The sequence below is a fragment of the Apteryx mantelli genome, chromosome 1, assembly GCF_036417845.1.
Source record: "Apteryx mantelli isolate bAptMan1 chromosome 1, bAptMan1.hap1, whole genome shotgun sequence".
NCBI classification, from domain to species: Eukaryota; Metazoa; Chordata; class Aves; order Apterygiformes; family Apterygidae; genus Apteryx; species Apteryx mantelli.
This window is the reverse complement of record NC_089978.1, coordinates 35,185,153-35,204,401: the sequence shown is the minus strand read 5'-3', so window position 1 is coordinate 35,204,401 and position 19,249 is coordinate 35,185,153. Positions and strand designations below refer to the sequence as shown.

General features: G+C 40.7%; 1 protein-coding gene across 9 annotated transcripts in view; it reads right to left on the bottom strand.

Moving 5' to 3' along the window:
• Positions 1–19,249, bottom strand: part of ENOX1 (ecto-NOX disulfide-thiol exchanger 1) — a 367,098-nt gene that overhangs the window by 66,075 nt on the left and 281,774 nt on the right. For all 9 annotated transcript variants that reach the window (XM_067292384.1, XM_067292410.1, XM_067292413.1 and 6 more), the window contains 2 exons: positions 18,844–19,056; positions 2,024–2,130 (listed from right to left, as the gene is read on the bottom strand). In XM_067292384.1, the coding sequence (XP_067148485.1) occupies positions 2,024–2,130; positions 18,844–19,056 (320 nt within the window). The remainder of the gene's footprint in view (positions 1–2,023; positions 2,131–18,843; positions 19,057–19,249) is intronic.

The window sequence follows — 19,249 nt, the reverse complement described above, 5'->3', positions numbered from 1 at the left end:
AAACCGCTTCTTAATTTCTTATTGTAAAAGGCCACCTGCACTTTTTCCCAGGAAATGCAGGCTGCATACATGAGCAGACATCCACTTACATTTATTCTCTTTTTAGCAGATAAATGTCTTTGATGCATCAATTTCTACATTATCAGCAAAGCTAATAATCTTTCATGGGGAATGACTGTATGAGGGCTTGCTTTGCGTTCTGTTTTCTATAAAGCTTTTCTAAAGTGGGAAGGGAAGGTGACTGGGTAATTAAACAAATTAGGAGATAATGCCATGGTTAGACAATATGATTTAAATCAAAGATGCTGTTTGGTACCTATCCATCATATTTCACATCTGGAAAACAGGCATTTCTGAAATATTCAGCTAGATGCTTCATATATTTATGTATTGCTCTTAGTGTCCTTTTCATAGAAAAACAAAAAGCAATAATGTTTGAAAGAGCAAGTATTGAATTAATGATGTTTCCAGAAAGTTCAACTCATACTCATTTCCCCCATTTCCCACATATCCCTGGGACATATAATCCTAAAGATTTAGAAGCAAGCAAATGAGTGATACCCCACATTCCTTCACAAAAAGTTAGCTTAAGAAGGAATGGTCTTAATATAATTGAAACAAACTACTAGCAAGTCACATTTTCATACCTCTCTAAAAAATAAGACAAATAGCAACCCCCAACTTCCCAACTTTCAATTAAACAAAGACTTTATCCACTACTTATTTGAAATATTTGTGAACAAAATGCAAAGTACAGTTTGTATCAATAAATTATGCTAACATTTTAAGTGTCCCATTATTGTGAAGTCATTTGGTATTCACCATAATAGCACTGATAATAAAGAATTCATTTGGTATTCATGTGGATGTTACATTTAGTGCCATTGGTATTCAACTGTAATTTAGCGTTAGTTAATGGGCACTTAAAATGTTATCCAAATGGTTTATATCACAGCACTTCAGTTTTTCTCAAACTAAGTGTACAACACTTATTTTACAAGTGTACTACAAAATAATTAAATAAGTGCACCTTACCTTCTAAAGTTTTTATTCTGAGACAGAGAAAAATCATTTAGAGGTCTATGATACTAACAATCAACATACTGTACTACCTGAAGGTAAGCCAGGTGTATGTAAATTGCCCATGTTAAAAAAAAAAAAAGGAAGAAGAAAGAAAGAAAACAAAGACAGTGGTACTTACTTTTTAAAATACAGGCTCATAGCGTAAATACTGAATTAAAAACGAAAGCTGGATGACCAAAACACAAGATGGGGACTATCACTTCCTTTGCTGACACTCACAGCAAGGAGAAGTAGAAACCCATTTCCTCTGCTCATGCTTATGACAATCACACATGCATGAACCCACATTGCCAATTTTATGTTGTGTTATGATTACATTTATACTGTTTTGTTTGTAAGCAATATACTTAGAATCCATATAAGTGATTGATCTGCTTTCTAAAGAAGAACATAAAACAAGTGGGAAGGAGTACATCATAATTCTGGACTGAATATGCTTAACTTGTTATTTTATGAAAGAAATATCTATTTTATTTTCAAGCAAAGTCATCTTATAATGACCATATAATGGTACAACCAGAAAAAAAATCTGTGCTACAGAATGCTACTTTTAAAACCAGATCATGATGACTCCTAAAAACTTATTTTTCATATTTGAAAGACTTAATTCTATCCTTAGTTTAAAATATTGTAACTAATTTCATCACTTCAGTTCATTATCTTAGATAGTAAACGTATTCCTCCAATGTTTGCCCAATTCTTGCATGGAAAATAAAAACACATTGCTCTCTATCTTAGTGTTATTTAATGACTATTATTGTAATGAGAGCAATGGGAGCAATTCATACGGCAGATGAGATTTTAAAATGGCTAGTTGATTAACAGCTAAAACTGTAGCCATAAATATTGCTGAATGCACTAGGTCCAGCTACAATCACACTCGTTCTGTGTCAATCCAGCTGTGAGATGATGGGTAGAAAATAATAATAAAATCACCAACCTCAGAATGCTTTCGCCAAATGTCTATGTTCTTTCGCTGGGCTTTCGAGAAATGGTCCCAAGCTTTTTGTCTGGTAGAAGCGTTGAAAACGGCCACAATCTGCTCAACTTTGGTGAACAAGGAAGTCAAACAAGACAAGCAATTTATGTTGTGATCACTATAGAGAAGCAAAGCAAAGACACTAGGAGTCTATGGATGATGTCATTACTGAAACAACATCATCAATATCCATCCAATGATGTGTCTTTTGTACTTACATTTTATCAATGTTGGAGATGTCTCCCTTCAAGTCTGTCTCCACAACTTTAGTCTACACAGCGTATAACTATGTACCAAGGAACATGCATGCACCGGCTTCCCAGTGATGTTTACTACAACTTTATGTGCCCAGGTACCTCTGTGTGTGGCTATAAGCATGTGACTAGAGAGATGATACTCAAGGCATAAACCTGATGTTCGTTCCTTGGTTGCAGCTGCGTATAAATGAGAGGGCTGTACAAATGAAAGTATGGAGGACAAGCAAGCTCTGCTTTGAAGGGTAGGTATCTGATAATGTGAATTTGCTAGCAGACAGGAAGGGCTAAACCATATTTAAATGCTGCATCATGTAACTGCTGTTGCTGCTTCTCTCAGACTCACCTGCGGTAGGTCAGTCTGTCTTGTGTCCCTGGCCTATGTATGTTTATGTATATGAACACTTGCATTTTAGTGTGTATAGGATGAAGGAGAGATGTGAAATGGGCTTCCCTCATTCAACTCTGATGAATTAATTCTGAAGCCAGATCTTGTTATTAAACTAGGACAACTGAGCTCCTTAAATTTTTAGTTACCTATTTATCCTAAATCAGAACATTTTCTCCCAGCCCTCATTTATTTCTCTTCACAACAGTTACAAGCAATGTTATCCTTTCACAACACAGACCTGCTGAAAAATGATTTGGTCAGGATGTAAGCAGTCTTGATCACTGAACAGGTAAGTGCAAGACCGCCAAGATATCCAAATTTTCTACAAATGGCCTGGACTGTGCTCCTGAGTGAGCAGCTATGCCAACCTATGAATTCAAGCTGAAAAAAAGCTTTGAGTTTATGACAAACCAAGACAAGGTTCTTGGGTTTTGATCCCTTCAGATTCCTGGGCTGGAAAAACATTCTGCAGCTTGCAGCGATTCCTTCCCCCCTCCTTCCCTGAGGACGAGGTGGCAGAACTGTCATTGTGCAGCATCTGGTGAGTCGCTTGATGATTGCTCTCCTTCTCCCTGCTAGTCACAGATGTGGAGGATCTTATTATTTATAACAACCTATCTCCCCTAAAATGGTCTAGATGACTAGTAAGTCAGTTCTATATCTTCCATCTCTTGATCTGAAAGTTAACCTCACTCAGTTGAATAAGAGCACATTTCTTTTTTTTCCCTCTTTCTACCACTGTTCCAAGCTGCTTTCAGATTCAGGAAGGCTATGACATTTTGAATCACTTATGGACGACTGTCTTTCCAACCATCAGGGCTGGTTACTTAATTTCTAAAACCATACAAATAAATATCTTATTTTTAAATTGAACCTTAAAAGTTGTTTAATCTAAAAAAAGTTCTCTCAAAACTACTGGGATGATCTGATCCGTTCCTGACCCATTCAGATTTTAATAGATGTGATTTCCACATATTAACATTTGCTTGTAGTGAAGGGCGGATATATCAAGGATTAAATTATCCTGTATATATTTATTCAATTAATTTGAAAAGAACGAAAATGCAAAAGCACTCTGTTATTATGTGTATAGAAACTGAGGCTAGAATTTAATTACTATCATTGTGTTGGTGACCCAGGTGCTCAGAAAATCTTACTTAATTAACAATCTATTTTTAGTTTAGAAGTGGAAATTCAAGTAGAAAAGATTCACAAAGATATGAAGAAGAGCTGGTTTGCCATTTTCCACTAATGGGTATTAATAAGATCATCTGAATTTTGAAAAAAATATTTGAACTTTAAAATGTTTAATTTCCATTCTGTGAACAGGTGCTAAAATTTATCAGAAGTCATTATCTGGTCATTTCAGAAACTCTCCTCAGTGGAAACACAAGATAGGAAGATGTCAAAGAGTTTTCTTGCATAACTGTGGTAGACAGAGTGAAGAGTACAAAAAGGATCTCCTTCAGTTACCTGACTCTGAGGTTTTTAAAAAACTAAAGAAGGTAGGATACTGTGAGTACTAGATGCTAAAAATCAAGCAGTTTTAAGAAATGTTTTCCAGTAGACAGCAAAGGATAACAGAAAAGGGAAGAGTAGGAGAAAATATTAAATACCCACCATAACTGATATTACTATTAACAATACCTGTCACTTAGAAAGTTCTTTACATCTACAGTTGCATCAAGTTTCCCTTTTGATTCTCTCATGTATTAGTGCCAACTGTGTTCAGTTTGTTTCACTGGGGCTGGAGGGTTGGAGGGTGGTGAAAGAAAAGTCATATGCTGGGCTGAGCTCAGTCCTCAATGTGACAAAAGTCCTCCTGACATTACTCATCTAAATGAGGACTCTGAGCATGGATCTCTTGGGGCCTTAAGGAGCAAATTTTCTGCACATGTCAAAAACTAATGTCTGACTAGTCCGCATTCAAAGAAAGTGTTAACTTATATACAGCAATTTATATATACACAACATTTTAGGTTATGAAGTGTTACAAACACCAGCTAGGTAACACCCAAACTAAAATGTCTCCAAGTATTACATTAGAACTAAAAAACAGTCAAGACCATGATTTGGCGGTACAGGAAAGTGTTTTTGTATCTCCTTGTATTGCACCAAAACCCTGCATTCATGTGTTACGAGGTGCCAATCCAATACAAACCCATTCTGTCAGTTCAAATTTGTTCACAGGTTAATTCATGTTGCATCAAGATTCATCAGTTCTCCCACAGCCAATGTAAAAGACTAAAGCTGACATAAACTCCAATACTCTGGCTAATTAGTAGACAGGACGTAGTGTATCCACCCCTGATCAGGATCAAATTTGTACGGGTAAGTGATCCAACAGCACACAGCCCATAATGATGATAGATTCATCCCTGAGGGGAAGCCATGAAAGTTTATATCAACTGGGAAACTCCACAGTTTACTTTTTTTCCTCCAGGTCTGGGTAAGATTTGGCCAAAGAGAGGACACAAATTTTGGTCTGATCTCTGCAGAATTTGAGTGAAACAGTTGTTCCCTGTCTAGTTGCTGATCGTGACTTTCAGACTATTTCCTGACCTCCAAAAGGAAATTTCCAAAATGAAATAATAGGTCATACCTATCCCTCTAAGGCACCTCGAGCTCTAGGATGCACTGTGTTGTCAACTGTGACTGGTAAGTAGTATTATTAAGTAACATGAAATATTCATTGACAAACATCTGCTGGTAAGTACTATGCTATATCAAATTTTCATTGACCATATGCAAAGCTGCTTCCTTGCTAAATTAGGTTTTAAAAAACCACATAGTTCTTGAAAGGTCTATGTCAATATAATTCAGAGGGTGTAACTGATTGCATCTTTCCTAACAACTTATTCTGCAGCTGGTAGTTTATGTGGAATATTTCAGATAAATGATTATTTTCTTATTGTTTTTCCACTGAGTCATAACTAACCAAAAAAAAAGCCCCAAAACTAAACCTAGAGTGATATGCAACTGTCAGCTAATGTTTAACAACTGCAGCGTAACTGCAATATACTTTATTACAGGTGTAAGCATATTAGAAGCTTAAACCTCAGTTTTTGTTGCCATAAACCATGTTGCCAGACTAGGGTATTGTTGTCAGGTGTAAATGTAAAAACAACCAGACAAACTAGGAACAACAACAACAAAAATCCCTTAAATGGTGCCCACAGGAGTTGCATAAAAGATTGGATTAAAGGGAAAACCAGAATATCTTCAGGGCAAGAGAACATTTGATACAGGATATTTGCAAAAGATACTACTAGAGAAGAAAAGAAATAAATGGGAACCAAAGTACAGACTTATTTGCAGATTAACAGGTAGCAAGAAAGCACTTTTAGCCTCCGTTACATTCATCAAATAGGCTATTTTAACTACATGATTCAGCAAAGGTTGAAATTCTTCCTAGGTTTCAGGAGACAAGAAGCAGTCATTTTTTCCTTTCTTTATTAGGTTATCAGCTGCCATGCATAAATGAAGATTTTTAATTTCTTTTATGCAGTAACAAAGAATATTAGCAACCAAATGTTTTATAATGCCTTACAACAAAAAAGAAACAAAATAGAAACTAAAACTTAATGTGATAAAGTAAAAACAGAGGTCTTCATAAAATAATCAGATCTCATACAAAATTTTGCTCCAAATTCTACCAGTTAGGGATACAGGATGAAAAGGGCTTTGCATTAAATTACTGCAAGTGCAAGAGTAGACTATCTGGCAATTTAGCTCAGAAAAACTCTGTAAGAGTGAGACAGTTGACGTGTAGGGGAAAAGATGAATTCCACTCATAAAATTACAGTATAAAGGAAACTGTTACAGTAAATGTGTAACATGCTTTTCAGATATAGATTCCCAGCACGGGGAGGATATAGAGCTGGTGTGGCTTGGGTCAGAAGCTTAGCTGCTGAGTTCTGGATAAGTTGGAGTCTGCCAATCGATTTGGCTCCAAGCCCAGCAAATCAAGAAATTACAGTAGTCAAGGCTAGATGCTGTAAGTGAATGAATTAAAGTCTACAGGTCAGTTCTCAGTAGAAAAAAAGAATATTTCTGGCAACAGTCCTGAAAGGCATTTGGTGATGTACTGAACAGACCTTAGCACTAAGTCCAAGGCTAAAATTGCACGTAGGCTAGCAACATGTGACATCAACAAACGAAATGGTAGAGATATGGCAGAGTAATGAAAGAAGCATAATTTTTAAATTAAACTGGGCCAAAACCCCAGCCTTTTGGTTATGGTACTGTTTACTTTCAGAAAAATATTTGCCTTTCACAGATTTACAGCTGAAAGCCTACAGCCCTTCTCTGTTACCCAGTACACATGCTAGAGAGGGAGAAACAGATGTGACTACCATTGACTGACGGAGGAGGGAACAATAAAAGTTGAAAATATTACCCTGGAGAAGAGTGCAGATAATGCAAGGTACGAGGCCTAAAGTAAAATAAACTGCTGGTCATCAGCTGGGTATGTAAGTAAAAGCCATTATGCATTTGTGTAATTGAGACAAACATCTTGATAGCTATGCAGAATGCCCCATCTACCAAAAGGAACTGGCAGATTTGGTTTGTAAAAGGAAAAAAAAAACAAAAACAAAAAACCTTTTCTGTTCCCCTCCTGATATAGGGGTTTCAGCACTGCAGAGAGCCATTACAAGGATTACTAGGAGGAGGTTTTTCCTGTTCTACCTATCTTGTGTCACTTACCTGAACGCTAGAAAGAACGAGAAACAAGCCCAAGCGTCCTGTCCCTAAATTATATTACATTATTTTTACATTTCTCTTTGATTAGACCTACAGTGCCTGAGACCAGGAGGAAGTGTGTCTGGGTTGATGACAGTGTGCCAGATCCCAGGGCTCTCTTGGCTGGATTGCTGTGGCCATCCTATTCGCCTTCTGAACACCAACCGGTCATCTGTACTTCTCCAGCAAAAAACTGTTAATGTCCCTTTCAACTGGGATTTTTTTTTAAATGGCTCTAGGAAAAGGGAGTTGTAAGTACATAATATTACATTTATCTACCTATTCAGATATAGATTACACGCTTAACAATACTTAGATGAAATAAAAAATCTACCTCTGTATATCTTGCTCTCCCTGTTCCTCTCCCTTTTCCAGTCCAACTCAGAGTGGTACTAGTAAATGTGCTTGTGTGGGTTATTAAGAGGCTGAGTAACTAACAGTGCTCTATGCTTCTCTCTCATAAATGAAGGACATAACCAAAAATACTTGTCCCGCAACACAAATGATAATCCCACATTTTGTAAAGAGATCCAATCTCAGTGTCAGCAGATGTTGTTTTCCTGTTTTCTTTTTTCAACTAAGAAATCCAATGAGGAAGAGTGAAAGGAGTACTATGGGGATACTGAAAACTCCCCGTTTTCAGGATTTGTACTGAAACTTGCAGAGCTACTTGTCTGAGGTATGTATACCAATAATTAACATTTCTAGAAATTGAAGAACACTCCTTGTCATACTCTGAAATAAAATAATGTACTCTGATTAAATAGAGCCCAGTTTGCCCTGCAAGGGATTGATAGAAAATCCATCTACAAAATAAGCTTCGAAAATCTTTCAGGTTGTGAAACGTGGTTTAATTTACAACAAAGAAACTGACAGCTTGGTGTAACAGCAAGTGCTGGCACAGTGCCATGTGATAAATCACTTGGACTCAACAAGACCACTTCACCTCCATGTCATTTCTCAACAAGCAGGAACCTGACATCAGGCCAGCATGATACAGTAGGGCAGGTACAAATGTACAGCACCTGCTCTTTTAATGCCACCACCTTATATAAAAGACTCTATGGACCTTGTGCTGAGAAAAAAAAAAAGCAACCCACCAACTCAAAGAAAGATTAAGTGAATATTACTTTCTTCATCAGCTTGACTAGATTATATGCTGTCCCCAATGTACTGCATTTCATTAGCTGTTCTTCTTGATCATTGTTATTTATGGTTTGACGAACCTTTTTGCAGTTGTCAGATTTAAAAATAGCAGGAGTAGGAACAACTATTTATGTAAGCTTATCCCAAAAGATTCCCTGAGGGAACCCTGAGCTGAAGAAACATCATAAATGTGACTGAACTCTGGCAGGTCCCTTTAAGTGAAGGGACTCTCTCTAAGTAGAAATTACCCAGGCATATCGTAGCTTAGGATGTTCCTAGAAGACCACGAGGGCCGTATTTGTTTCTAGCATAATATGGTTTCTTCTGCTGAGGAAAAGGAACAGGGAGGTGAAAGAAAGAGGAGGCCTGAACAGCCATAGTATCTTTTGGCAGTCTGAGCAAAAACTCTTGTCTCACACATCTTATGTGGGAACATTTACTTCTCCATTTCTTGCCATACCTTTTGTTCCCCTGCACACCATGACTCATCCCCTTCTCTCTTCCTTTACTGCCTCCATTCTCATCTTACTCCTGTATTTTTGCTCCCTCTTGCTGTGTGTCTCCATCTTTCCTTCCCAAATGCTCTATCCCTGTCCCAAACTCCCCCCTGTTGCTGCTGCCATAAAGTCTCTGCCATCATCATGAACTACACCATTTGGGACAAAGTCAGTGATTCCACATGAAGCTCTAACATGAGTAGTGCCTACTGAAGGGAGTAAGCACTTCAACCAGTCATATTTGCATAGGATTATTCATATTCATATTTGCAAGGCCTATTCATTCATTTATAAGCATCCTGAACGGTTTTAGACATGTAGGTCACATGATATGCGTGCACAGCCAATTGAAAAAAATCTTGGGTGAAGTCTTTATCTTTCCTTCCTGGCTCCAATGCCTTATTCTTATCCCTTATCATTTATTTCTATACAATATTTAGAGTTCAGTTATATGAAGCATCAGGCCCTTACCGCCACCCCTACTCAGCAAGGCACCTTAAGAATGAGCACAGGCTTCCCTGTGATTCAGGCACGTGCCTCTTTGCTTTGAACCTTGGTTCATTGTCCAGGAGATCCTGCAGAATCCAGGTAAGGGGGATGAGTTGTTGAAATGGGGTCTTAGACTGAAATCTCTTAGGAGGCAGTGCTTTTATTTTGCTGTAAAGCACTATGCATATTTAATGACCTACACAACCCTCCCCCCCCCCCCCCCAAATAACAGGGCAAGGGCTTCCATTGAAATTCTGGCCGTGCTTAAATCAATACCAAGTTTCCTATTGGCTTTAGGTGGAGTGAAGGCTACAGACAATGGAAGGAACAAAGAAATTCAAAGAAGATGAAATGCAAAGGAAGAAGCTATCTGAAACACTACAGGTTGCTACAAAGGGGGACGGATTATAAGAATGCAAGGCAAAACAGAAATGGAGTCTTTCATCTCTATTCTCTGCCACTGCAGCAGCATCCTGGATAGAAATGCTTTTGAGAACATGTGTACATGAGACAGAAAATGGGTGGATAACTAAGGAAGAATAGAGGTACCCAGCTGAGCTTTACTGGACTAATTTTCAGTAGAGAAGCAAGCAAACAACATGCTGACTAAATGAGCTAATCAAAAGGGACTGGATGGATTGTGGCATTTATATTGTATTTAATTTTTTTACAAATACATCAAGGTAGAAAGTAATAGTGGGGAATAATGACATGAATGATTAATGTTTTTATTTGTATTATAGTGGCACTCTATGACACCAACTGAGATCTGGGCAGCACTGTAAAAACACATTGTATGACTCAATCTCTTTCACAAAGAGCTTAATGGTGACCTAAAAATTGCACATATAGTAAGCTTCTATTTTTGAATTAGTCACTGGCAAATGAAAGAAAGACTATAAGACCGGACAAATGAGAGCAGGAAAATCCTTTTAAAAGTTGTTATTAATGCACAGCAATTGAAAGAATACTCAGAAAGTGTGAATGCGTACAGAAAAGTCTGACTGCTAAGAGAATTTTAGCTAGTGTGCTTACAATATCTGTAATGAAAATGGCTGCATTTTTAGTACTTAGAGCACATACTAAAAAGTGGAAGGATTATTAGAAAAAGGATGGCAGTAAGGAATTTAAAGCAAACCAGATAAGATGGTAAGTGATTTTAGTAATCGCCATCATATCAATGTAAATTCCATCTTCTGTAAAGTAACAGAGCAACTTTTAAAGTGAACTTGTAATGAGAAAAACAAAACAAATCCTAATTCCTTCTTGAAGAAAGCTCAAAAAGGGTTTTTAAGGTTTTTTTCTTCTTTTTTTTTTTACATTAAAAATTCAGATTCAATCTATGAAGACACTGATAATGTTAAAACAGTTTAAACTGTATCCAGAGAGACCAGAGAATTAAAATGAACTATCCAGAAGAGAAAGGATTTTTGTTCAGACTGTTTAGAGTGCATTTCCCTTCAGAATTATTTAACTACACACTTCTTGGGGGGAAGGGAGGGGAACTTATATTGGATATCTACCAGCCATTTGATAAAAAGTCGGAGTACTGTAATGTACTACTAAGGACCTTCAGTAGGGAGGGAAAACTCAAGGGAGGTCAATCCTGACCTTTCTAAGGGGTGAAAAGCAGACTTCCCTCCAAAACTTTGTTTCTTCTTTACAAATGGCCACACTGAATCAGATCAAAGGTCTATTTAGTCCCACATCCTGTGTCACAAATGGTGAATAAAAGAGCTAAGGGTGTTAAAACAACAACCAAACAGATATTGAAATTCCTCTTGCATTATCTTCCAACTCGAGGATTCTTTGGTTTCAGGACTTCTTGAACCACGAGCATATCTTTGTGTTTACTTCTGTGTACATCTGTATATACTATATAAGAGCATAAGGAAGCAAATAAGCTCACTGGCAGGAGGTAACCCTGTATATTGAACTGTGGAGTGAAAATTAGATTCTCTCTGTAGCAAGAGGGGAAGAACATCTACAAGATGACTAGGTCTCTTCTAAATCTGAACCATGCAGTTCAGCTCTTCAAATCATTTTCACAAGGCAATGATGTGTAGAGTTGTCATAAAATTCTGACTGATGATGCTGTGTCCTTGCTTTAGATTATGCCCAATATGCCAATAAGCTACCCTCCCACTGTTCCCCCACAAGAAGAAGAAAGACTGATTCATGGGCCCTGATTTGGTGCCTGAATCCCTTGCAGATTCATCCACCATGAAGACTGACAAAAATGGTCAAATAGGTGAGCATCATTAGTTGCTAAGTACCCAATTGTGAGGCACTTATGTTAATTATATTATCTACTGCATTTTGGGGCACTTCCATCCCCTTCAGATGCCTAATTCATTTCTGATGGGATTTTGGCTTTTCAATCACCTATAGGCACTTTGGAAAATGTTGTCCAGGGACACTGCCCTAAACGTTCAAAATCTCAGTAACAGGTAGATGCAAAGTACAGTGCAAGGAGGAGAGAGTCAGAGGAGAGAATTGCAACTTGGGTGTAGTCTAAAAAACAACCCAATATGGGTGTCTCTAGGGCTTCCATTTTTTATAACATGAGGATCAATGTCAGTAAGCCTTAGGCTGAAAAGGTGTTTTGGGAGGGGAAAAAAAAGGAGATGCGTGGAAACTCAGGGATCAGTGTGACATGTAACTGCCATGGAAGCAAAGCAGAAGAATTTAGAAAATCAAACTGCAAAGACAGAACTATCAGAAATCCAGGAAAGCTATCCATATTTTAAACACTGATTCATATCTAGGAAAACTACGCAATTTAATAAAAAGAAGGAAATTGACATTTTTGTCTCTTTATCCTTTAAGTAACTGAAGAAGCAACAAAACAAGGCTCAGACTCCCTGGAGAACTTAAATCAGGGGCTTTAAATTGGTGGTGTGACAGCTGTAATACACTTTATTTTGCCGATTATCCTGGCACTAGTATCTTGGTCAGGTAATTAATTCACGTACTGAACACTTGACCTAAATTTTTAGGGGTAATTCTCTCAGTAATCTTCTAAATACCTACAGGCAGAAATTTGTAGCAGGGATTTCGATACCTGTACTTCCTTAGTGGCTGGGCCATAAGCTGAAATGTTCTGGCCACACTAATCCTCATTAATAAGAAAGCATTTTATACTGAGACCCACAAACACAGTGTATGTGTTCCAGGTGAGTGCACTTCAAGCCCATTTTCTTAATGTATTTCTTCTTCACTTTCCATAATACTCCCTGTTTGATGCAATGCTGGCGTTTTTAACTAACTCCAAATTCTTCCCTCTCACTATGTCCTTCCGCATATGGAAAGACTCCACACAGTAAGTGGGATTAATCTGCTCCAAACTAGTCATGCAAAAGGGCAAACTGGAGACCATCAAGCAGGATTTCAGAGCTCTGGGGATGGTGGTCAAGGGTCTGGGAGCCCAGGTCATCTTCTCCTCAATCCTGCCAGTGAGGGGGATGGATGAGAGGAGGAGGAGACGGACTTTCCAGGTTAACGACTGGCTGCGCCGCTGGTGTTGGCAACAGGGTTTTGGTTTCTACGACCATGGGACCCTGTTTGAAGATCGACAACTGATGGCGAGAGATGGGATCCACCTCACGAGGCAGGGCACGCGGGTCTTTGCCAACAGGTTGGCCAACCTGGTAAGGAGGGCTTTAAACTAGGTATGATGGGGGAAGGGGAGAGTTATAGTGACAGGGTAGTTGGCAAAAGACAGCTCAAGTCAGGATGCCTCCAGCAGGTGAATGCAGCCAGGGAAGTGCGCATGGGATGTGGCTATGGAGGACCCTCTTTTACCCCTCCTGGGAAACCTGCATGCTCGATCACCTCCCTGAAATGCCTGTACACCAATGCACGCAGCTTGGGGAACAAACAGGAAGAACTAGAGATATGTGTGCGGTCGCAGGGCCATGATCTCATTGCCATTACAGAGACATGGTGGGATAGCTCGCGTGACTGGAGTGCTGTCATGGATGGCTACGTGCTTTTTAGGAAAGACAGGCCAGGAAAGCGAGGTGGTGGAGTTGCTCTTTATGTGAGAGAGCAACTGGAATGTATTGAGCTGTGCCTAGGGGTGGATGAAGAGCGAGTCGAGAGCTTATGGGTAAGGATCAAAGGGCAGGCTAACAGAGGTGACACTGTTGTGGGTGTTTACTACAGGCCACCTGATCAGGATGAGGAAGTCGATGAGGCCTTCTACAGACAGCTGGAAGTAGCCTCACGATCCCAGGCCCTGGTTCTCATGGGGGACTTCAACCACCCTGATATCTGCTGGAAAGACAACACAGCTAGGCACAAACAGTCCTGGAGGTTCCTGCAGAGCATTGGTGACAACTTCTTGACACAGGTGGTGGAGGAGCCAACAAGGAGAGGTGTGCTGCTGGACCTCGTACTAACAAACAAAGAAGGACTGGTGGAAGATGTGAAGGTTGGGGGCTGCCTTGGCTGCAGTGACCATGAGATGGTGGAGTTCAGGATCCTGCGAGGAGGCAGCAGGGCACCAAGTAGGATCACAACCCTGGACTTCAGGAGAGCAAACTTTGGCCTCTTCAGGGACCTACTTGGAGGAATCCCATGGGTGAGGGCCCTAGAAGGAAGGAGTGTTCAAGAGAGCTGGTTAATATTCAAACATCACTTCCTCCAGGCTCAAGAGCGGTGCATCCCTATGAGTAGGAAGTCAAGCAAAGGAGGCAGGAGACCTGCATGGATGAGCAAGGAGCTCCTGGCAAAACTCAACCAGAAGAAGGAAGTATACAGAAAGTGGAAAGGGGGACAGGCCACTTGGGAGGAATACAGGAATGTTGTCAGAGTATGCAGGGATGCAACGAGGAAGGCTAAGGCCCGTTTGGAATTAAATCTGGCTAGAGATGTCAAGGATAGCAAGAAGGGCTTCTTCAAATACATCAGCAGTAAGAGGAAGACTAGGGAAAATGTGGGCCCTTTGCTGAATGGGGTGGGTGCGCTGGTGACGAAGGATGCAGAGAAGGCAGAGTTACTGAATGCCTTCTTTGCTTCAGTCTTTACTGCTCAGGCCAGCCCTCAGGAACCCCAGATCCTGGAGGCAAGAGAGAAAGTCTGGAGGAAGGAAGACTTTCCCTTGGTGGAGGAGGAGTGGGTTAGAGATCATTTAAGCAAACTTGACACCCACAAATTCATGGGCCCTGATGGGATGCACCCACGAGTGCTGAGGGAGCTGGCGGACGTTATTGCTAAGCCACTCTCCGTCATCTTTGAAAGGTCATGGAGGACAGGAGAGGTGCCTGAAGACTGGAAGAAAGTCAATGTCACCCCAGTCTTCAAAAAGGGCAAGAAGGAGGACCCAGGGAACTACAGGCCAGTCAGCCTCACCTGCATCCCTGGAAAGGTGATGGAGCAGCTCATCCTGGAAGCCATCTCCAAGCATGTGGAGGAAAAGAAGGTGATCAGGAGTAGTCAGCATGGCTTCACCAAGGGGAAATCATGCCTAACCAATCTGGTAGCCTTCTATGATGGAATGACTGCCTGGGTAGATGAGGGGAGAGCAGTGGATGTTGTCTACCTAGACTTCAGCAAGGCTTTTGACACTGTCTCCCATAGCATCCTCATAGACAAGCTCAGGAAGTGTGGGTTAGATGAGTGGACAGTGAGGTGGATTGAGAACTGGCTGAATGGCAGAGCTCAGAGAGTTGTGATCAGTGGCACAGAGTCTAGTTGGAGGCCTGTAGCTAGCGGTGTCCCCCAGGGGTCAGTACTGGGTCCAGTCTTGTTCAACTTCTTCATCAATGACCTGGATGAAGGCACAGAGTGCACCCTCAGCAAGTTTGCTGACGATACAAAACTGGGAGGAGTGGCTGATACACCAGAGGGCTGTGCTGCCATTCAAAGAGACTTGGACAGGCTGGAGAGGTGGGCAGAGAGGAACCTCATGAAGTTCAACAAAGGGAAGTGCAGGGTCCTGCACCTGGGGAGGAATAACCCCAGTCACCAGTACAGGTTGGGGGTTGACCTGCTGGAAAGCAGCTCTGCCGAGAAGGACCTGGGAGTGCTGGTGGACACCAAGTTAAGCATGAGGCAGCAATGTGCCCTTGTGGCCAAGAAGGCCAATGGTATCCTGGGGTGCATCAGGAAGAGTGTTGCCAGCAGGTCGAGGGAGGTGATTCTCCCCCTCTACTCAGCCCTGGTGAGGCCACATCTGGAGTACTGCGTCCAGTTCTGGGCTCCTCAGTACAAGAGGGATGTGGCACTACTGGAGCAAGTCCAGTGAAGGGCCACAAAGATGATTAGGGGACTGGAGCATCTCTCTTATGAGGAAAGGCTGAGAGAGCTGGGCCTGTTTAGCCTGGAGAAGAGAAGGCTGAGAGGAGATCTTATCAACGTGTACAAGTATCTGAAGGGAGGGTGTCGAGAGGATGGGACCAGACTCTTTTCAGTGGTGCCGAGCGACAGGACGCGAGGCAATGGGCACAAACTGAAACACAGGAAGTTCTGTCTGAACATGAGGAAAAACTTCTTCACTGTGAGGGTGACAGAGCACTGGAACAGGTTGCCCAGAGAGGTTGTGGAGTCTCCTTCTCTGGAGATATTCAAAACGCACCTGGATGCAATCCTGTGCAATGTGCTCTAGGTGACCCTGCTTGAGCAGGGGGGTTGGACTAGATGATCTCCAGAGGTCCCTTCCAACCTCAACCATTCTGTGATTCTGTGATTCTGTGAAAAGTTAAACATCTGGTTCAGAGTCATGCCATTTAAGAGTCCTCTATGGGCAGCAGAGATTTCGTCTCACTGGAAGGGGTGGGTCTGATGATTCATCCCCTGGAGATGCTTTTTTTTCTCTACCAATTGTAAAGAAAGCCCAGAATTATCAGCTGAAAATGGGACATCTAAATTTTAGACACCTAGATCATGACAGAGGAATGCCACTTCGTGTTTCAAAAATCCTGTAATATTTATGTCAAATGGCCACACAGCTGCAGCATGACACTGGACTTTCAAATCCTTACTGCAGAAGATCAAAAGTGTTTTTTACCGCTCTGCAGAACTTAATAGACCACACACCTATTTTGGACACCAAGTATTATCAGATTCATCTTCATAAAGCACACTATATGTTACAACCAATTAGGTCAGCATGTGGGAAAGCAATGCAAAGGGAGACATGAAAAACATCCCTCATATCAACTCAAATACAAGAAAAATCTTGAAAAGTGGAAGCTCACTTCACAGTGTCCATGTTTAGTAATCTCGGTCATATACACGTGTAAAGCAAAACATCATCCATCTGTTCATGGCAAGTTTGCAAAGAATTTTAATAAGACACATTAATGCTAATAATGTCCAGTGTTTATGATGTTGATAAAATAACCAATGTGGAGCATCTGGAATGCTCGTAAAATTTGTTCTTATAGAATTCACAGAGTTTAACACTTCCCTGAGCCTGTCTTTTCACTGACCTCATTCTCATAGGCCAGATCTGTCAGAAACTCTCTCCTTCCCAGCCATTGCTGTGAATGTGTCATTCTGAGACTCATATTTTGAAGCCAGACCTATTCTGTTCTTGTAAGTTCAACATTTAGCACATTACAGAAACAAACCATATAGCCAAACTGCAAATTTCCACCTGAAACTACAGGGATCTCTATTTCCGAGTGACAGATGTTCCACAACAGTTGGTGACAAACAGGCTAATTTAGACAGATTTAACTAAGGTTCAGCCTGCTGACAATGGGGGATTTTTTTTAATGCAGCTAAAGAAGGCATTTCTGGATACTAGAGCTGGCTGTTGCACATGAAAATACAGAGGCCCTGGTGTGAATTGAACAGCACAGCCATGTGTGGTGCCTGCATCTCTACCTTTTAGTTGCTGAGATGGAAGACAACATTGCCTAGGCAAATTACCAGGGATATTAGTGGATCTTTAAATTTCTCTCACTGAACATATGTCCTCAGAAATCAAGTGCCTTTGGACCAGATTCCTTCTTCCTAAGTTTAGGTATCTAAACTTAAAGGCACTAAAATTAGAAGCACAGTTGCACTAGATCTGAAGTGGTCTTTTGAGGTGCTTAGCTCTCCACCGCCTATGCAGGAAGCTTTACAGGGGATACTTTCCTAATGCAGGAAGCTTGAGTGAGGCCATTCAAGCGTCTATCTTTAGCCCTAATTTTTGAATGATGACTGCTGAGGTACCAGTATATTACTGCAGGAAGGCCTTTAGGGTTTATTTTTTGTGTAAAGCTTAGGGGTGTGATTCAGAAGTTACAATGCAACAACTGTATTGGCCTCCATCTGGTGAATTGTCTTGCTGTTTGTTTTTTACTTGCATGCTAGAGCTGGCTCCAGGCTTCATCTTTATGAGAACTACAAGGCATCTTGCTTGAGCAGCGTGAGGTCATTTTACCATGTGGATTAGACAAAGGAGATGGACCCAAAGATATTTCAGGGACATATTAAAACCCTGCAACAATGAAATGTCCTCTCCTCTCCTCTCCTCTCCTCTCCTCTCCTCTCCTCTCCTCTCCTCTCCTCTCCTCTCCTCTCCTCTGCTCTTCTTTTGAAGAAGACCTCTAGGCAAGTACCCCAGTTACCGTTTTATGAGGGAAACCCATTAAGGTAACTTCATTGATTATATTTCTGTATTAAGGAAATAGCTGCCAGCACTAAATATTTAAGGCAGTTTATCTGCCAAATTAATAATTGGCATCGTAATTAATAATTGGCATCGTATCAGTCAAGCAGTCCTGCTGCCACCAACAGCACAGCATATTCTTTTACTGTGGAGGTGGCTTGACATGCTGTGATTATATCCCTAAAAGGTGTTCAATCCTACTTCCTTTGACCTAAACCTAGCCTAAAAATATATCCTAATTGTTCTCTAGTCTGTAACTGACCTAGTTAACTAGAATTCTTATACCTACAACACAGGTTAGAAAACACTTCTCTCCACATAAAGCATGGTCTTTGTTCAGAGCAGGGATGCTTCTGTCTGGTTTGCTCCTGAAGCGTTATGTCTACATAACTGTAGACAATATGCCTAGAGCATGTCTAGAGCAAGCATCTATTAATAAAAAACTACCGAAACTTTGCTCACCTTGAGAAATAAGCTCTTAGGAATGGTCCTTGTTCCTCCAAATTGCCATAGAGTATGAAATAGCATATGAAGTAGAATATGACTGCATTGCAACTACTTACCCCCAAACAAACAAATAAATGATAAAAAAAACCTACTACCACCACCACCACCAGCACTACAATGACACTGGACAAAAAGGGGTTACTTACATTGAGTGAGGATCCCTGTTAAGGCATTTTTAAAACTCTCCTTGGCTTGCTCCATTTCTTGCTCATGAGCGGCCTTTTCGTTCATGAGCCGGCGAACGTGGCTGTTTGCCGACTGCACCATCGAATAAAACTGGTTTGCAGAGCGACGATTCACCTCGCCTCGCTCGATCCAGGTAAGCAGCACTGTGATGGCCTCTGAAAACTTGCTATCATCTAGGACAATCAAAGCACAGGTTTTAAATTACAGTTATAAATATCCTGCTGAGAACACATTTTCTGCTCCGTGTCACATTAAAATCACCGTAACTCGTGCTCGCACTATATCATACTGGGCAACTTTTGGGTCCTTTGTTCTACCAGATATAGGAAGCCAATACAGCCGTGTGAAGCTCCATAAATCTTCCTT